General features: G+C 43.9%; 1 protein-coding gene across 1 annotated transcript in view; it reads right to left on the bottom strand.

Moving 5' to 3' along the window:
* GALNT1 (polypeptide N-acetylgalactosaminyltransferase 1) overlaps positions 1-4,050 on the bottom strand; it is a 525,156-nt gene extending 521,106 nt beyond the window's left edge. Inside the window, exons 1-2 of the mRNA XM_085606855.1 lie at positions 3,829-4,050; positions 788-1,046 (exon numbers count right to left, since the gene is read on the bottom strand). Coding sequence (XP_085462981.1) covers positions 788-926 — 139 coding nt within the window. The 5' untranslated portion in view covers positions 927-1,046; positions 3,829-4,050. The remainder of the gene's footprint in view (positions 1-787; positions 1,047-3,828) is intronic.
* Between the last annotated feature and the right edge of the window lie 16,763 nt (positions 4,051-20,813).

The following is a 20,813-nucleotide window of genomic DNA, read 5'->3' as shown; positions in this document are numbered from 1 at the left end:
GATGCAAGGTCATGATTCTGCCGCATGGAGTGGAAGACCTTCCTCGAACCCTCAGATAAGTAACTAGAGAAGACAAATGGAGAAACATCTGCTTCCACAAAGGCTATCTTCCCTCGAAAGAGGTTTACGCTTACCGCAATCTGGCCAAGAAAATATAAGAGCCACTCTGACTACGTCAATATGTCATATTGCACAAACCAACAGATCACAGTGAACATATTTTAAAGACAAACTCCAAACGCATGAATGAAGCTGGTAGGCATTTTCAAAGGCACCCCTTCAAATGTTTCTATGAGGCTTTATGGAAGAGTGGTCTCTACAACGTCCTGGATGCGCATAAAACATAGCACTTTCACCAGCATATATATACCTGCTCTATAAGAACAAAGATCCTACTTACACCTATTCCAGTTCCTCACTGTCAAGCATGCTTCTGTCTGTGTAATTAACGTTACCCAAAGGCGAAACATTGTTTTAGACCACGGGTGGTAAAATATATTGGACTTTAAAAAAAAAAAAAGAATTTAGTCAAGTGCAATGGAGAAGTGTACACTGGCCATTTAAGGACAGTGAAGTTCTTGAGAAAATCACAAACTTCAGTGAACAACCTGCTTTTACAATTAACAATAAAACGTCCCAATATACACAATCAACTTAATCAAACTGCTTCAGCAAACAGGTTCTTCCCTGCATGTATGTAAATAAAAAGGATCAACCATTAGTTCTGAAACCCATGGCACGTGGAATCGTTCTCATCACATGCTGAGAATATTTAGTGGTGACTCACCTTCACCAGCTGGTAATCCTCGCTCCTTCTTCTCATCACATTTGTTACACTCGCTGAAGTAAAGTAACAAAAACATATCCAAAAAAACCCAAACAAGTGAGGTGGCAAGGACCACCTTACAATATGCCAATTTTTTCATAGCACTTAAAAGCAAAAAAGTCTTAACTTAAAAAAAGACGTCCAGATAAATACAAAAAAAAAAGAAGGCACGCCACTAAAACGGGTTTATTCCAGGTTCATTTAGAGTGATGGGCCAAATCTATGAAAGAAAAGAAAAAACATTAAGGTTAATTTCAAAACAATCAGCTATGTTTAACACTAAAATAACACAGAGACAAAACAACTAGTTATGTTGAAATAGCATTTAAGAAAACAAAACAAATCCACAAGTTGGTAAAGTACTTCATAAATTACAAGCAATCATAATTTTACAGACGTGTGACGGGTATTCCTTAAAGTAGCAACACTGGGGCTAGGGTTAATATTCCAAGCTTCCAGTACAAACACAGAGAGAGTAAAATACCGTCTGTAACGCGGGAAAAGAAGACAGTATGCAACTCAACACCTCACCAATATAGTCGAGTTGATGTAAAGCACTATGCACAGGTATTCTTTTTCAAAAGCAGTATACTAAAGGAGGAGGTTGTAAACTGAAACGCTGCCTTTCCACCCACACGTTTCATCTTGACTGTGCTGTCGCTAGTGTAACATTTCCTTAAGTACTTGTCAGTGTGTCAACACGAGAGCAAGATATACAAGGCCACGTTTGCATGGATGGCGCAGGTCACAAAACAAACAAACAAAAAAAACACATTAGGCACACACCTTCATCCTGGTCCGGAGGGAGGGAGACCAGAACCGATCAAAGCAACAAGTGGAATAGTTAGCAAGTTTTTCCCTCAGTTTCAGTGTCTAAGGAAGTTCAACTGAAAAGTGACGCCCTCCATTTCAACCCCTTAGAAAACGTTTCGATAACTATTAAATCAGAAGTCAGGTACAAACAGAAACCCCGCCCAAAGTGTTTCTCATTAAAAAAAATACCTCGAGGTATAAGTACCTCCAACTCTTCAAAAGGGTTTGATACTTTAACCTCTAGTAGGAAGGGAAAATGTTAACAGCAAAAAACATGTATTCGTTGCCAATCAAAGGCCAACAAACCATCGACAGTCAGTAGGGCGCTGGCTTGTCAAGACAATAAACAAGCATTGGCACAGCCAATAGGTCTCGCCTTTGGGACCTTATAAGTGTTTAGCCATGCAACAGTTGCATAACTAAATACTTATAAGGTCCCAAAAGCGAGACCTATTGGCTATGCCAAGCGGCCCTGCGGCCGCGAAAGTGATCGGGATCGTGAAGAAACATCAAAGCGGCCGTGGGGCCGCGAAAGTGAAAGTGATCGCGGTCAAAAGCGGCGCACTGTAGCTCTAGGCTGGCCTGGTAGCACTTTTTGGAGCCCTCTCAGAAAGTCTCGCCAGACCAGCGCATGCGCTGGGTCAGGCGAGACCTAAAAAAGGGAGGGGGGGGGGGTGATAATTTTAAGAAGCAGGACATGACGGACTTATCAGCATGCCACTTCCACGATTGCATTCTGGGTGGGGGTAATACTCCTCTGTTCAACTTAAGGTTTGCCAGACACTGCTTGCTACCTACAATTACAATATCGAATTACATTCACTTTACTAAACTATTGATACTAGCACCCGCTAGCTGAGTGACATTCTTGTACTAGTAACGTTTCTGTTTAACTCCTTTGGCAGCACACTGCTGACGGGTCCTTCTTTATGTCCTAAAGACTGTCAGCTGGATGAATCATTTCGATGTAAACGAAATTATTCGACCCGGCATGATCCTCTGGTGACAACATGCAGTTGCGAAATAAAAAGTATAAGCAGAATTTAGTGAGAAAACGTGTCAAATGTCGGCCACTGAAAATGTAAGGATTCTGAACTGACAAAGAAGCGGAACACCGCAGACATAACGCCAGGAAAATAATTCCACGAAGACCCTAATGAGTAGCCGATCTTTGTGGAGTGCTAAACTTAAGTGCTGTTCAGCTAGATATTTGGAAACACGACCAAGAACCCTCGGTCTGCAATGCTCTCAGTTCAAACGTACATTGTGCGGCCTTTCAGAGACTGCGGCAAGGCGGCTGTTTCCGCTGGTGTTTGGGCAGTGGGCAGTGGTAGGAATGCGAGAAGCTCAGTACTAACTTCTTATTCATTGGCTGGATCTAACAGAGGCAGAGCCTAACAGGCAAAGTGCTACACGAGCTTGATTTCCTTGGGATGAACCTATAACAGTTTCCTTTTCTCAAATAGTGTTCTACTTTTTCTTCCTGATCAGATTGTCTTATAAGAGCCCTGAGGATGGCATCTGGGAAGCCCAGCGCTTATATCTTTGACGTCGATCACAGATGGTTCTTGGGTGGTGCTGGGATGATGGCCACCTAGAAGAACTGTGAACTGAAGCCGCTGGATACCCGTATCAGTCTGTCCTTCGTAATCCAAATATGTAAGAAATGTTGGTTTGAGGTGAACACTCGGGGTGTCAGAAGATAAAGTGCCAGACTGAGCTGTCAGAATCGAATCCCAACTACATTTCCAAAGCGTGGACACCATGACTTTTAAAAGGGAAATGATAACCAGCAATTACGGGTCCCCGGGTGCCGGGGGCTGCGGCAGCGCTCCCAGCTTCTGCGGGATGAGTCTACGGAGAATGGGCAGAACAGAGGAGCCGTGCATGGGGTGACCTGCTTTCCGGAGATAATCATGGTTTCTCATCTCCAGTGTAGGGAAGAAGTAGCGCCTGCCCCGAGCTCACCCCTACTCTGAGAATCCTCGGGGGAATCCCGGGTCACTGTATAGGCAACCGGCATCGCGGAACCAGCCATCTGAGATTCTGATCAAGCACGGGCATCAGTGGAATTTGAAGGGACTTACCCCGCCAGCGATACAATTCCTCTTTCCTCATATGACCGCTACTCCCACCCTCCTGATCAAGCATACCCCTGCAGGTGACCCTCTCGGCCATCCTTTGCTCACCATGGTCGCCAAGTCCGCCGCCCCCAGCTCTGTCTCTCGCCCGCGGGCGGCGGTGTTGAGGTCCCGGGAGTAGCCGCTGTCTCGGCTCGTAGCTCTCACCAACACAACTGCGGATCACCCTCCCTTACGGTTCGCCCCGCGGGACAAACCAACGCAGTCCGCGAGCCCTAGCGAACCGACAGAGCCCTGCCAGTGGGAGCGGCATGAACACTGAGGAAGGACAAACGCGTCATAGGCGCTCCCAGGGAGACCGTTGTCTCTTTCGCGTCAAAGAGGCCATGTTTAAATGCTGTGACTGTTGATGTAAGTGAACGGCACAATGAAAGGTTGGGGTTATGTGCTAGGTAGTTTTAAAATAATTTCTTATAAAAGTATCCGGTATTTGAAAGAGTGATTAATTAAAAATTTCAGCTGAAGCAAAAAATAATGGGTATTTATAATATCTAAATTCAATTTCTTTACCGTTGGTTATTACGAGTGAAAACGACTCTCTCTGACGATTTAAATTGTTTGACATTCTCACACGCTAAATACATTTTCTCTTTGGAAATCGTCACTTTCAATTCATTAGCACAGATATTGCCTTGCTTAAAATGGGCTCTTCCCTTTTAGAATAATTTCTATGACTAGGAAGCAGGGCGGGGGGCTTTTGAGCCCCCACGTGACGCTAAGGGGACACCAAGGTGTAACGAAAAATATGGATAGGGCGATACTGTGCTCGCGTGCGGCCACTTTTTCTATTTTTTAAGCCTTGGGTGTCGCTGTCAGAATGGAACTGCACGAGCCCTTCTGACACATAGCCTTACAATGAAATCTTTCGAGCCGTTCCGACCTATGGGATGCACGTGGGGAAGATGGCATGACAGTAGAGACGGACAATTTGGTGCGAGTGGGCATGACATACTAGCGTGGCCATGGGTCTAGGCTAAATGAATAAGCTGCCATGTTTTCAAATTGCTTATGTGTGACATTCCTGTGGTTGCAGAGTGGTTATTCAATAAAGGTTTATTGTATGTAATGTTTCACCTATTTAGCTAACTAAATGGTCCATTTGACCAGAGGAAAATACATTGGATCAAGAGGTTTGGTAAGATATAATCAGATAAAAATTCATCTTACAGGTATCAGCACAATAAATTGACCCCAACGGAATTTACTAGCCTACATGAGCTAAATGTCTCATGTGATTATTTCTTCTTTTACTTCATTTTTGATATATTGTTCTGTTGTTTTTCTTGTTTTGTAGATGTCAACTAACATCAGCAATCACATAGAGGAATTGGATAACATATTCAAGGGTATAGTAGTAACCCAGTTTCTTTTTTCAAAGTCCATATTAGGGACTTTGTTCATGAGGTCCTGAAGAAAGCCAAGGAGAGTTCCTCCGGAAGGCTGAAACATGTCGACCAATCAGTGGGCAGCAAACGTTGGTTACCTGCTTTCTTTTTCCTTTTTTTCACTATTTTAGATAGAAATACGATTGATGAGGCACAGTACAGTATTTACTTACATCTAGTGCAAATCAATTGTGTATTCTGTTTTATGAGCACTGGTAAAATACAAAAATATTTGTTTATTTTCTTTGCACTCTTTACAAACTTCCGCCTTTTTTCCTCTTTTTCTGGATGTCTCTTGATAAGAGGATACAACTCATTCATTCAGCCTCGATACAATATGAGGGCTTTGAGAAGAGTTGTTTGGTAACCCAGATGATGACACTGGGCACTTTAAGAGTGTAATGATGGGATGCTGATTATCCTTAGATCAAGCTTTTTTGCTTCACCTCCTGTCTCTTTCAACTGTTGTATCGCTTTATCACATGTTTACCTATATTATTTCACTATTGGCGTAAAATTGTTAGTAGTCAACTCTCTTGAATTTTAGATCAAGGGTTGTATATTAGACCTCGGATTCCTTTTTTGGTTTTTGAAGTATTTAGAAAGGGGGCTTAGGAATCTTTGTAGGTCTTTAAATATTTGCCCTCAGACCCTGTCTGTTTTGATTTATGTATTAACTTACCCATTTGTACTTGTTTTATGTTGTCTGGAAATTCCCGGGAATATTGAATAGTGGGTGGTAAATGGAAATCACACTGCAGTGAAGTTGCTCGTTTGCAAAAGATAGCACTGAAGGGCTATGCAAGGCTGACAGTGTTGAATTAGGGACTATTTTAGTATAAAATTGAGAATGTTTGATAGCAAAGAAGTTTGCTGGTTAAACTTTGGTTCTATATCACATAGAAAGGGTAGTACCGAAGGAGTAGCAGGTTCATCGGTGCTTGAGTAAAGAGTAAGCGGAAGGGTTTTTACTCATAGTGTGTGAAGAGTACGCGGAATAGTTTACTTGCAGTCATTGTGAATCGACGTTCTGATTTAAGTAAAGCAAACAGAGTAGCAAATGTTTTTATGTTGTCAATTAATGAATTTGTATGAAAATTTGAAAGAAAAATAAGTTTTGTGTTACCTTGTAAAGGAGGGGTCAGTTGAGGGTGCTGCACTGACATCACAAAGAGCCGCGCTGGGATTGGTTGGAACAGCGGGCGTATGACTCACGCGAAATTGTAAAGGAGGGGTCAGTAGTAAGGAGTGATACTGATGTTACAGAAAAACCACGCTAGGATTGGCTAAGCGCATAGTGTAAAATAGAATCTGATTGGTTGAAAGAATAAAAGCCGCACTAGTATTGGTTGGACATTAGAGTAAAAGCGAAGATTTGATTTGGCTAGCAAGATAGACGCTGCAATAATAATTGACAGTGGGATTTGTATGTGGAAACACAATCCAACATTGATAGGGAATCGACCTGATAGAAGGTATTTAGGTTTTGCCAGAGAACAATTTATAAAAAGATCGCTACCAAAAATGTACGGAGAATAGAGAAAGATGATGTTTATGCAGAAAATTAAAAATTATTTAAAAAAGGATAAACCTGCTAAGACTAGAGAGGGAATTCTTATTCCTCCCCCAAAAACACCCGCATCATACATGATGATGGAGAGAGGCTATCATACGTGTGTATGGTTGGAAAATTGGATAGAATATACAAAAGAAGATGGAGTGCTACCTTTTCCAGAACATGATACATTTAATGGGAGAATTCTGCATAATTTGAGATTAAAAATGAATGAATTAGAGCCCCGACCAAGATTAACTCAATATGAAGCTTTAGAGGAATGGGAAACTGAAGCATTTGAGCGCGATAGATCTAGGAGTAGCAGGAATCTTAGTGGATATTATCCCAGGCTAAAACGTGAAACTCGAGATAGTCAGATGAAACAATGGAGACAAGCGATGGTAGCTCAAAGTTTATATCCTGTACTAATGTCTGAAGAACAGTCAGGAGGCAAATGCACAGAGAAGACCAAACATTTAACGGTGACAGGTAGTGGAGAATCGGAAGATGATTTCTTGGAGGGCATTTTAATGAAAAACCTTCTGCCTTACCAAGAGGAACAGAGCAGAACTACTCCTAGTGCTCCGGTCCTGGGAACACCATTAGTTCCCCAAATTATGCATGACACAACAAATAGAAGGGTACTGCAGGAAAAGGAAAGTGAGGCAATAAACAAGAATAGGGAGGAATTGATACAGAAAATAACTCAATTGAGTACTCACCCTGAAGCCCTAACCATACCGTAACTATAGGTCCAGTGGTTCCGTTGTATGATGATAAGGCAATTACTCATAAACCCCCAGTCATGTCCACACCTACAGTTGAACCCAGAAAAGAGAACTTAATCATTGATGATCAAGGTAGTGAATGTGAGTCGGTAATATCATAAATGGATTTACCAATAAGAGGTCAAATAAATGAAACCCTGAGAAGAGTTACACCTAGTTGTTCGAAGGAGGTACAAATAGAATCAGCCACAGGAGTTAAGAATGCCACAATGGTAACCCCAGAAGAAATAGAGAGATGGGCACAGGGACTAGACAAGCCAAAACAACCAATGAAAATCTTAGATATCTACAAATTGAAAGTGGAACTAGTGGAAATGATAGATGGGAATATAGGGTTAGACAGGTTGAACTCTTACAATGAAGAAGAGTTATTGTTTGCCTGCAGAATCATCACCCAAAATAAAAAAATAATGCATGAGAAATTGACAGACCTAGCTTCTGAAATGGGAGTTGAAATAAGCAAATCCAAAGTATTACTGAAACCATACAGAGTAGAATTCAGTGATAAAGACCTAGAAAATATGAACGTGTCTGGAAGAAAGTTACAGGTTAAAGAGTTGATGACCATTTTACAACAAGCATTGGCATAGCCAATAGGTCTCACCTTTGGGACCTTATGAGTGTTTCGCCATGCAACAGTTGATGATGTTGTACCAAGGATATTGTGCTGCATAACTAAATAAGGTCCCATGCCAATGCTTGTTCTCTTTGACTCACTTCTAGTTGACATTTGCTTCTCACAGGCATACATCTGTCAATGAAGAAAATAACTTCCCCCTCTTTTCTCAGTATGACTACAAAAGACAAGACTTGAAAAGATGAGTGTGCCAATGGCCTTCCTAACTTGCACTCTTTTCGCAAACAATTGAAGACTCTTCTGTTTGCTAGGTCCAACCTGTCCTAAAAACTTCTGCTGTACCTCCCAACTCTGTCTACATCCTCAGCGCTTGGACGCCCGTGGGGCAGCAATCGCGCTATACAAATCGATATACAATACAATACAATACAGTCAAAATGCTGAAGCTAGTGTTCTCTTTCAGTATTGTTACCAGTAGTGACCAATGATTCATCAGGAATAAAAAGCATATTATATTGTGAGAGTCCTAGATATTTGACACAGGACGCGCGCTGCAGAGGCATGACCCTATCTAGGAACTTGCACTGTGCAGCTTACAGAAACTGGATGAACACACCTTGGCACCAGTATCTCGCAAGCCTTTTGTGTGCAAGCGCATATCTTATGTACGTTTGCCTAATGATGAACGGGCAGTGGACGAAAGAAAGACAAGTGAGCCATTTATACTTGGGAACAGATTGCAACAAGCGTGCGCAAAGACAAAAGGTAAAGCCTTTAAGACCTATTGGCTCTGCCTTTTGTTCATGCTGTATAGCTTTGGCAAAAATTCCAATGCTGTACAGCATAATTAAAAGGGGGTAAAAAGGCACAATGATATGGCCACATCATTATGTAGGAGTGCACATGCACCATGACGCAGGTATCATTTTTTTTTTAAATTACTGATCCAAGATGGATTGGTAAATAAAAAAAAAAAAAAAATTAATTGCGAAAACAATTTTATTTATAATGTGAAATGAACATCAACAATTTGCTGTTTGGCTCTCTAAACAAACAAATATAAAAACATTTGACCACGGGAGCAAGCGAGTAGGGGGAGTATTCGGAGGAGAAGGTAAGGGTAGGGGTACCGGATGGGGAAGAGGAAGAAGAAGCACTGGAGGCAGGGAACAACACGAAGAGTGGAGAGATGTACACATGAGAGAGAAATACATAGGGTGAAAGGAGAATCACACGGGAGAGAGCAACAGAGCGCGGGGAGGGAAGCACATGGTCACAAGAGAGAAACATGGAGCGTGGCGGCAGGAAGAAGCGCACAAGTCAGACTGCTGGAAAATGTGTTCATTCTCACTGAGTGCTTAAGCAAAGAGTAGTTCTTTAAAAGTGAGCAGTGAAAGGACAAAATTAAAGAGGATATGCTCCAGGGGAGGGATAAACATAGGATGGACAAGGAAAACCATTGAATATGAAGCAAGCGAGAGTGACAATAAAGCCAGCTAATGGTAATCAGTGCGTGCCCTTTAAGCCCACAGTAAGCTCGTAATAGGCCTTTTCCAACTAGACCGCTTCTGCTGGGTACAGGTTTTTTAATATAAGTGATTTAAAAGTCTATGGAGGGCGATGGCTCGGTTTAATGCATGACTCAATTAAACTCCTGCTGAAGGGATGCCGGTCAGAGTCTGGGGAGGAACTAGAGCTGAAATAATTGTTAAATGGAAATAATGCTGTAAAAGGACTGACATCCTGATATGGATTATTTTAAGAAAAAGAATTATGTGAAAATGGCATGAATAAAGAATTTTAACGTTAACTTTTGGAGCGCTAATAAGAGATACTTCTTTCTGGTTGTGCATGAGACTTTTCATCCAACAGTTGGTCGACAGAGTGGACTTTATACTTTGAGAGGCCCCAGACGCCCTGCATGCTCCCCAGCACCAATTGATTTTCGGTGTAGGCTCTTGGGAGGCACATACTACAGGATAGAGAGGTCTGTTCACAAAGGCATTTATGAGTACGGGAAGCAGTACTGCACGAGTGCTCTTTTACATGCTATTGCACCTTTGTGAAATGCCCCCCAAACGTCCAGCTCCATATTAGTGTAAGTGCTAAGAGTGCAGAGCTTTCTATGTGTACTAATTGTATATCAGTATTAATATTTTAGATCTTTTGGAGCCCATTCACAATGGGATGTAAAAGTCTGTAAAAGACTACTACATGAGCTTTGCTTCATATATTCCAATATGCCTTTCTGAATGATGCCCCTCGGTGTTCTGTCATCCGACAGTGGCTGATTTTGCCCCTTCTCTACCCGTCTTTCAGAGCGGCCAGGCCATTTAGAATTTTCTTGTTTTCCTGTCAGACAGTCTGCATCTTGCCAGTGCTTCATTCCGACCAGGGACGTAGAAACCCGGCACTGGTTAAAAGTATAGCTCGCCGAGCATTAGTCATAATAGGAGGTTTGGAATGGCGCTCTAGGTCACACGAGTAATAAAAAGGGCTGCACCCCAGTTTATACTTGTACATTTGTAAAGTGGGTGCAGCGCCTCCTAATGCCCCTCTGGATAAGCCATTCTAGACGGCCATTCGTACATCGCATTTCAGCTGACCACTTAGCGAGAGCTGGCCTCAGGCATGATCCCTGTATTGCTTATTACCAGTGTTTCGAACAATTTGCATAACATTAGTTGTGAACTTTATTCCAGTTTCCTAATACTCTGAATTCCGACGAGCTGAAAGGCGAGTGCTCCCATATTTCCAGGCTATGAATGTATTCCTCCTCTGTTGGCATTGATCCACGCAGAGGTATCAAAGAAGACGGATTCATTCGTATCGCGGTTTAGTCAGCAAGAATCAACATTATGAATTTTTTTCAGATTATGATAAGCAGTCCCACCGGTGACACATCGCTGTCTATCGGCACCGCTGGGGGCAGTTAGGTTAGACCTGACCGATAGAAAACTGGCGCATGCTGGTCAAGAGCAGGCGAGCCATCATTGGTCCTTAGTCACTAAGTGTAGAAAGGCTCTTGTCATTGCCGCGGATGCCTCGCTCGAGTCACCCTTTTGTTTTTGGGGTTTGAATTTCTACGTGTTACTGTGTTACAGACTTCTTAATAAAATCTTCTGTTCGGACATGATCGTTAATCAGGGTAAGAGAGTGCTGTATCCCTTAAAACTGGCGCGACTCTCGCGTGTGGTTAGTGAAGATTTCAAAACCTTCTATAGATTATTTGCCGCACATATACATCAACAAGCGCTGAATGACAAGCGCGGCCCAGCGGCCGCGAAAGTTAAAGAGTACTTGAGGGGTGGGAGGAGTGCGGCCGAGAGAAGGGACGCGAGCACGATAATTGCTAACACATGGTGCCGCTCGCTCCCGCAAGGTAATCGCCAAACATGCACGCGTTGCCATTGAAAGCAATGCAACGTGGGCACGTTCTTGCCCGAAAAAGCGAATAAATTCCAAGAGGTCTCTTCCTACAGCAGCGCATGCGCGCTGCGTAGGCAAGACCTAAAAATGGGGTGACGTAGACAAATGGAAAGCTAGATGAATGCGAAAAAGGGAAGAAGCACGTGCCAATCGAACCACATCTGCATTTGTAATAAAGAAACAGGAAAGGTAGAAAGATTATGTCCTATGAGGGAGGTACCAGGAGGAGGATATGTACATGTACCATGGACTAGACCGGATATTTTATCCTTTACAAATGATTTCCTAAAGTTAAGAGAAAAGCCAGTTGAGTGGTATCGGCAAGTTGAAAGATTTGTGAAAGTTTCTAAAGTTTTGTTAAAGGATTTGGATGGTTGTTTGACATTGTGGTGCCTACTGATTTGTGGACAGAATGTAAAATTACTGTTGGTTGGCCTAGTGATGAATATCCGAGAGATGAGAAAACAGGAGCTCCTTCAGAAGAGGCAATGAAGAAATATCACCAGGTGAGCACTTTCTTGAAAGGGAAAATTCCTCCGAAATAAACAGATTGGGTAAAAATAGACAGAACAACCCAGGACAGAAATGAGTCCGTACATACCTATTATGAACGCTTACTGCAAGTATTTAAGCAGTATAGTTGGTTTGAGAACATTGGAGATAAAGACATGGGACATTTTGTGTACAGATTTGTGACAGGATTAAAACCAGAAATTGGAGACATGATTCGGCAACACATGTTGTGTTGGCAAGCAAGGTCCATAAATTACATTCTCAAATAAGCAAACTATTGCGGAGATGAGATTGACAATAAACGTAAGAAATTGGAAGAAAAAGTCATGTGGACAAGTAAAATTAGCAGAACAGCAGGAACAACTAAATAGCCAGACAGGAAATCAAGGAAAAGGGCAAGGCCAGAACGAAAATAATGAGAATAAACAGAAGGGATGAATGAGTAGAGAGGAGGCAAAGAAAAAGTTTCCTTGTCATGGGTGTGGAATAGTGGGGCATTGGAAAAACGAGTGTAAAATTATACAGAACAATAATGGCCCAAATCATAATTTAAATCCACAGACGCAGAATGAGGGGATAATGAATCAACCACAGCAGGTTGTAAATCTACAGAGTCAGTTGCCACCTGCCCCTATGCCAAATTTTGTGAACCAGACCATGTACAGTGCGGACACTGGATTTCAAGGAGGAAATGTTAGGAAAAATTCTGTAACCTCACAATTTCTTTTCAAGGACTCTTATTTCGATGATAGCGACCAATGACGGTGCCTGAGAGGGGAGGAAAAGGAGTGCGTACTTGGCGCATCCCTACCGTTAGGTCAGTCAGGTCCATATGTTGATGGTAAAGTAGAAGGGAAGGATATTACTTTCTTATTGGACACTGGTGCTACCCGTTCTACTGTGAGAACAGCAGACATTCCAAACCTACCCCTCTCGAGAAAAGCGATCCAAGTAGTGGGTGTTTCCAATAAACAGATTAGAACCCCTATTACAAAACCCATGGAGGTATGCATTGGCAATTTTAGGGAAATGCACAAATTCGTAGTATTTGACTCCAGTCCTGTAAATTTATTAGGAAGAGATTTACTGTACAAAATGAACTGCACAATATTCTTCACACCGGACGGTGTTGCAATTCAAACCCCAGATGAAGACGGAGTCTATAAATTTATGTTAGCTAAACAAGGTACAGAGGTAGATGAGATGTATTCTATGATGACTAAAGATGACTTACCAGATGAGGTCAAAACAACGGTAAATCCAGATGTGTGGGATTTTACATTAAGGGATGTAGGATTAATGGCAAATGTAGACCCAGTAAAAGTAACTGTAAAGGAAGGTGCAGATTACCCAAACACTCGACAATACAAGAGGAGTCCTGAAGTTAAGGCTGGTGTTGCAGCAGAAATAGATCGAATGATCGAACAAGGCATTTTAAAAGAAATAATGAGCAGTCCCTGTAATTCACCTACAATTGGCATCAATCAATCAATCAGTGACACTTATAAAGCGCGCTACATACCCGTAGGGTCTCAAGGCGCTGGGGGGATGGGGGGGGGGGGGTGCCGCTACTGCTCGAACAGCCAGGTCTTCAGCTTCTTCCTGAAGGAGAGGTGGTCTTGGGTCAGGCGCAGGTCGGTCGGGAGGGAGTTCCAGGTCTTGGCGGCCAGGTGGGAGAAGGACCTTCCTCCTGTAGTCGCTCTTCGGATGCGGGGGACGGCGGCGAGGGCGTCGTTGGCTGATCGGAGGTGGCGTTTGGGAGCGTAGAAGTTGACTCGGCTGTTGAGGTAGCTCGGGCCTTAGTCGTGTAGGGCCTTGTGTGCGTGGGTGAGGAGGCGGAAGGTGATTCTTTTGTTGACGGGGAGCCAGTGAAGGTCTCTCAGATGTCCGGAGATGTGGCTGGTTCGTGGGATGTCGAGGATGAGTCTGGCTGAGGCGTTCTGGATCCGCTGGAGTCTCTTCTGGAGCTTGGCGGTGGTACCGGCGTAGAGGGCGTTGCCGTAGTCCAGTCGGCTGGTGACGAGGGCCTGGGTGACGGTCTTCCTGGTCTCGGTGGGGATCCACCAGAAGATCTTCCGTAGCATGCGTAGGATGTTGAAGCACGCCGAGGAGACGTTGTTGACTTGCCTGGTCATGGAGAGGGAGGAGTCCAGGATGAAGCCCAGGTTTCGTGCATGGTCTGTCGGTTTGGGTGCGGTGCCCAGGGCAGGAGGCCACCAGGAGTCGTCCCAGGCGGAGGGTGAGGAGCCCAGGATGAGGACCTCCGTCTTGTCCGAGTTCAGTTTCAGGCGGCTGGTTGTCATCCACTCGGCTACCTCTTTCATCCCTTCGTGCAGGTTGGCTCTGGCGGCGGCGGGGTCGTTGGTCAGGGAGAGGATCAGCTGGGTGTCGTCGGCGTAGGAGATTATGCTGAGGTTGTGTTTGCGTACGATGGCCGCGAGGGGGCTCATGTAGACGTTGAAGAGGGTGGGGCTCAGAGATGATCCTTGGGGGACGCCGCAGATGACTTCGGAGGCCTCTGACTTGTACGGTGGAAGGCGGACTCTCTGTGTTCTTCCGTCGAGGAAGGAGATGATCCATTCCAGCGCCTTGTCCCGGATGCCGATGTTGCTGAGGCGCCGTACTAGGGTGCGGTGGCAGACCGTGTCGAATGCCGCGGAGAGGTCTAGGAGGATGAGGGCCGCTGTTTCTCCCTTGTCCATCAGGGCTCGGATGTCATCTGTGGCGGCGATGAGGGCGGTCTCGGTGCTGTGGTTGGCTCGGAAGCCGGACTGTGAGGGGTCGAGGGATCCGTTCGTCTCGAGGAAGGCGGCCATCTGCTTGTTGACGGTCTTCTCGATGACTTTGGCTGGAAACGGGAGGAGCGAGATGGGGCGGTAGTTCTTGAGTTCGGTGGGGTCCGCTGTGGGTTTCTTGAGTAGAGCGCTGAGTTCGGCGTGCTTCCAGCTCTCAGGGAAGGTGGCGGTGTCGAAGGATGTGTTGATGATGTCTCGCAGGTGGGGTGCGATGACAGCGTCGGCCTTGTTGAAGACGTGGTGAGGGCAGGGGTCGGTCGGTGATCCGGAGTGGATGGAGTTCATCGTGCGGATGGTGTCTTCGGTGCTGATCGGGGTCCAGGCGTGGAGGGTGGTGGTGGGGGGCGGTTGTTCGGTCATGGTGTGCGTTGGTTGGTTGTTGAAGCTGCTGTGTATGTCCGCGATCTTGTTGTGGAAGTATGAAGCGAGGGAGTTGCAGAGGTCTTGCGATAGGGTGATGTCGTTGTTTCCTGCGCTGGGGTTGGAAAGCTCTTTCACGATGTTGAAGAGTTCCTTGCAGTTGTGTGCGTTGTTGTCCAACCGGTCCTTGAATGCTGTTTTCTTGGCGGCGCGGATCAGCTGGTGGTGTTTCCGGGTGGCAAGTTTGAAGGAGGTCCTGTTGTCCGGTGTCGGTTCCCTTCTCCAGACTTTCTCGAGGGCTCTGCAGTTCTTCTTGGAGCTCTTGAGTTCGTCGGTGAACCATGGGGACTTCTTGCTGCCGGGTCTGCTAGGCGGGGTCCTCAGTGGGGCGAGTTCGTCCGCGCAGTTGCTGATCCACTTCGTGAGGTTGTCGGCGGCCTGGCTGGGGTTCGCTGAGTTGGCAGGAGGGTGCTGGCTCAGGGAGGTGGCAAGCTGGTCAGCTGTGATCTTGTTCCAGCTTCTGCGGGCGGCCTGTTGCTGGTGGTGGTGGGTCGTCGTTCTCTTGAAGGTGAAGTGGACGCAGCTGTGGTCCGTCCATTGAAGCTCAGTGGCGTGGCTGAAGTCGATGTCTGTGCTGGAAGAGAAGACTGCGTCGAGTGTGTGTCCAGCGAGGTGGGTGGGGGTGGACACCAGTTGCTTGAGTCCCAGGTTGGCGAGGTTGTCGAGCAGGGTGTTGGTGTTGCGGTCGTTGTTGTTCTCCAGGTGGAAGTTGAGGTCTCCCAGGAGGATGTAGTCAGCGGAGGGGAGGGCATGCGGGCTGACGAAGTCGGCGATGTCCTCGCTGAATTGTGTGCGTGGTCCAGGGGGTCGGTAGATCAGGGTGCCTCTGAGGGTGGTGTTCGGGAAACCTAGTTGAAAATATAGGATAGTTCAGGACCTGAGAAAGATTAATAAAATTGTTGTGCCCTGTTGCCCCGTAGTGCCCAACCCAGCTGTGATTCTGTACCAGATACCCTGGAAGGCAGGATGGTTTACCGTAATTGATCTATGCCATGCCTTTTTCTCTATCCACTTACACCCAGACAGCAAATATATTTTTTCTTTTAAGTTTGAAGATCGTATTTTAGTTTGGAATCGTGTTCCTCAAGGGTACACTGAAAGTCCTTAAATTTTCAATCAGATACTGAAAAAGTGCCTAGAAACCGTAGTGTTACCCAGAGAGTAAGTATTAGTGCAGTATATTGACGACTTACTAGTTGCATCCAAAACAAGAGATGACTGTGTTGCTGATTCAATTGCCTTGTTGAACCATTTGGCTGAAGGTGAGCATAAAGTGTCCCCAGAAAAATTACAGTTTTGCCAAACCAGTGTCAAATATCTTGGACACCAAATAGAACGTGGAGTGAGGAGAGTGAGGTCTGAAAGAATAGAAATAATAAAACAAATGAAATTGCCGCAAACCCAGAGAGAAATCAGAATGTTCCTTGGAGTTGAAGGATACTGTAGGCAGTGGATTGCAGGGTTTTCCTTATTGGCCAAACCCCTAATACAAATGACCAAGAAACGAGCAAAGGATCCAATAGAATGGGATGATGAAAGTATGGAAGCATTTGTAAAATTACGAAAATGTCTATGTGAAGCCCCAGCATTAGGAATGCCAGATTATTCAAAGGAATTCGCACTGTTCTGTTGTGAGAGGAATAGTTGTGCACCCTCGGTTTTAACACATATTTCTCCGCTACTCTAGACACTGTAGCCTGAGCATTACCTGGTTGTTTTAAAGCAGTAGCCGCCACCTGTACAAGCCTAGAACAAATTGAGTCAATTGTGATGGGACATCCAATAAAAGTGCACGTCCCACATTCAGTGGAGATTCTATTAACAAGAATTCAAACTCAATATCTTACACCTAGTCAAATGTCGAAATACAAAAGAATCATCTTAGGTGCTAAAAACGTGACAATAGTCAGATGTACAGTGTTAAACCCTGCCACTTTGTTACCAGACGCCTATGGAGAAGAAGTGAGGGATGAAGTCGAACACAATTGTCTGGATGTGACGGAACTTTGTACTAAGCCCCGTCCAGACATACAGGAAGAACACCTGAAAAATGCAGAGCATGAGTTGTTTGTAGCTGGCTCATGTATGCGCCAATAGGAGGGAGGGCTGAGTGCTGCTTACGGTGTATGTACATTGGCTGGAATAGTTGAAGCATCCTATTTGCCAGGAGTCAAATCTGTACAAGTAGCCAAATTGGTGGCTTTGATTAAAGCATGCAAAATTGGAAAGTAACCATTTATACTGATAGTCAGTATGGTTATGGGGTTGTGCATGATTTTGGCCAACTTTGGATGCAGAGGGATTTCTTGACTTCTTCAGGATCCCCAATCAAAAATGGAAATTTTGTAAAGGAATTGCTTGAAGCAATACAATTGCCGAAAGAAGACCAGTGGTCAAGTGTGCCGCACATCAGTCAGGAAATGACTATGTGACAGCTGGTAACAGGTATGCTGACCAAGTTGCCCAACATTGTGCCAAATATAAAATAGCAGTGAACAAGAAAATCGAAACAAATGGAATCAGCTGCCAACTTATGCTACTATCAGGATTAGAAACATAGGAAGAAGTCAGACAACTGCATGATGAGGCAGAGATAAAAGAAAATGAAGAATGTGTAAAAGCTGGGTGTCAAAGGAGATCAGAAGATGATGTCTGGATTTGCCCAGATGGCAGACCAGTAATGCCAGACTGCATGCTTTCACAAATGGCAAGAATGTATCACGGAGACACTCACAGGCAGGGATGCCACGATCAGACTCTTTAGACATGATTGGTTTAATACAAAGTTCAGAAGTGTAGCAGAGAGTCAATGCCAGAGATGCTTAATTTGTCAACAAATGAATCCAGGACAAAAGACAGTGGTCTGTTTGGGAACAATTAGAAAGGCAGAAGGCCCATTTATAAGACTACAGATTGACTTTATTCAATTGCCCCCTTGCAGAGGATTGCAGTACATACTTGGAATAGTCTGTTTGTTTTCACGGTGGGTGGAGGCATACCCTATATGAAGAAATGACAGCATAACAGTTGCCAAACTCTTGTTGAGGGAACTGATTTCTCAATTCGGTTTTCCAGTAACTTTGGAATCAGATAGAGGGTCTCATTTTAATAATGAAGAAATTTGACTAATCTGTGAAGCATCTAAAATTGAACAAAAACTGCACTGTGCATACCGCCCAGAGGCTTCTGGAGTGATAGAACAACTGAATGGCACTATAAAAGCAAGACTGGAAAAGATATGTGCATCTACCCCACTGGATTGGCCTGACGCTTTACCTCTTGTTCTGATGGGGCTCAGAAGCATTCCTGATAGGAATACAGGGTTGAGTCCCCATGAAATACTCATGGGAAGAGCAATGAGGCAGGCATGTATACCAGGAGACAAACTGTTGAATATATCTGAGTATTTGGTATTGGAATATTGCAAAGAACTGGCTGACCTAGTGCGTTCTATCTCTCACCAGGTTGGAGAAGACGCAGTTGCTAGGCAGCAGAATCAAGCACATAATCTGAATCCTGGTGATTGGGTGGTGGTGAAAGAACACATTTGAGAGTCGTGTCTAGCACCCAGGTGGGGAAAACCACAGCAAGGTATATTGGTTACCACCACAGCAGTGAAATGTACATGCTTACCTAATTGGATTCATTCAAGCCATACCAAGAGAGTACCAGCACCTGACACAGAAGGTTCTCAACATACACAAGGAGTTGAGGCTGCGGAAGGTTGTATAGCTGAAGGAAGTGGAATAACAAACCCTGAAATAGCTGATCGAGAACAACCAAGCACAAGTCAGGATGACTGGATACCAGTGGTTGACATACCTGAAGTAAATGTGAAAACAAGAAGCCAAATCCGTCTAGAAAGACTGGAGAGCAGTAAGGACCAGACCGGTATAGAAGAACCAGCTTAGGAAAGAGGTGATACAGCTATTGGAGAACCTGAGCAGGAACAGATAAGGAGAGAACAATCTACTCAGACTGAAGAGGATGCAACAATACATGAGTCTGAGGAGGGACAGATAGGTCTAGAAGAACCCGTTCGGCCTGCAGAAACCCAAAGTGCAATAAGATCCGAGCAGGACCAGTTAGGAAAAGAAAAACAAGTTCAGGTAGAAGACGAAGAGAAAATCAAGATAAAACCTGAACAGGGACAGACTAGGGAAGAAGAACGCATCCAGGCATAAAGGGATGGTACAAGAGTAAGCCCTGGACAAGGTCAGACAGAGAGGAAATCTGAAGACCGAGATAACCAAGTTGTGCCACAACATAACGAAAATAAAAGAACACTTGAAGACAGTGACAGTGCAGTGCAAGCAAAAAGGGTCAGAAGAGGTGACATTTGGCCGAGTTTTGTGAAGAGACTAAAGTATCATTTCAAAACAGTTAATCAAGAACCTTATAAAGTAAACAAAATTTCTAGTCGGTCGGGAACATCTGCTGAACATCCCAGACGACAAAGTAAAAGATTGAGAATATTGAACAATAAATTCAAGGGTCCTGATTAGACCTATGTAATTCTTGAAGAATTCGAGAATCTAGATTTGAATGAAGAAATTGATGAAGAAATAATTGCAGAACAAAATATCAAAAAAGTGAGACCAACCTGAAAATTTCTCAAAGGAATTTTGAATTACACAAGTAAATCGAAAGTATATAGAAGAGACATCTTCTTGACTCAGAATGGCTGATGATAGGGCTGCTGGAAAACAAAAACAAAATTGTGTACAAAAGTGTTGTAGAGTATGCATATGTAGTATATTTATAGAACACATAATTTGGTTGGTACTGACAGTAGCCATCCCTTATTTGATGGTTACAAAAGAAAGTAATAACACCGAAATAAATGAGAAAGTAGCTAACATTAAAGGAAATAGGGTAGCATTAGAAGCACCAGATGAGAATAAGATAAAACGAGACAAAGTAGATTTAGAAGTACAGATAAGTTAGACATATCGCACACTGTGACAGACAATGACACTGCTTTAAATGTATTTATAAAGTTATTAGTGCAATACATGGACACTATGTAAGTTAGTGATTGTTATGTGTGTATGAAATTACCAGCATCAGTAGCAGAAGGTGTGACATATCATCATATTCCGTTAACATATGGTATATCTTGTAGTGTTTTAGCAAGATTGTTTTATAGAACAAGAAAACTACAATATTATTATTCTAATGTAGATGTGATTTTTTCCCGAGGTTCCTATGCGAGAGAGCATGAACCCAGTTCTTAGTACTAAAGACAAACAGTTTATCGGAGAATATTTTCTAACAATGAAGACAATAGATATAGCCGAAGCACACAAGCACAATTTAACATGTAAATTACACAAAGAAGAAAAGATATTTTTGAATTTAGATGAGCAAAGGAGACAGGACTTCCAGAGAAGGGCTTCTGAACCGAAACCACAGATACCTCAGTGGGCTGAGAAAGATGAAATTTATAAAACTGGCAAGACTCATGCTGCTATGTCCCTGGACTTTGAAAAGAAAGGGAAGATCTGCCTTCATAGATTAAAGACTGAATATAACAATGTGTTTATTGGTTCCAGTGAATGCAAACATAAT

This window comes from Triturus cristatus, chromosome 5_2, assembly GCF_964204655.1.
Source record: "Triturus cristatus chromosome 5_2, aTriCri1.1, whole genome shotgun sequence".
Lineage (NCBI taxonomy): Eukaryota > Metazoa > Chordata > Amphibia > Caudata > Salamandridae > Triturus > Triturus cristatus.
Note: the sequence above shows the minus strand (reverse complement) of the source record. Positions and strands in the feature narration are given on the sequence as shown.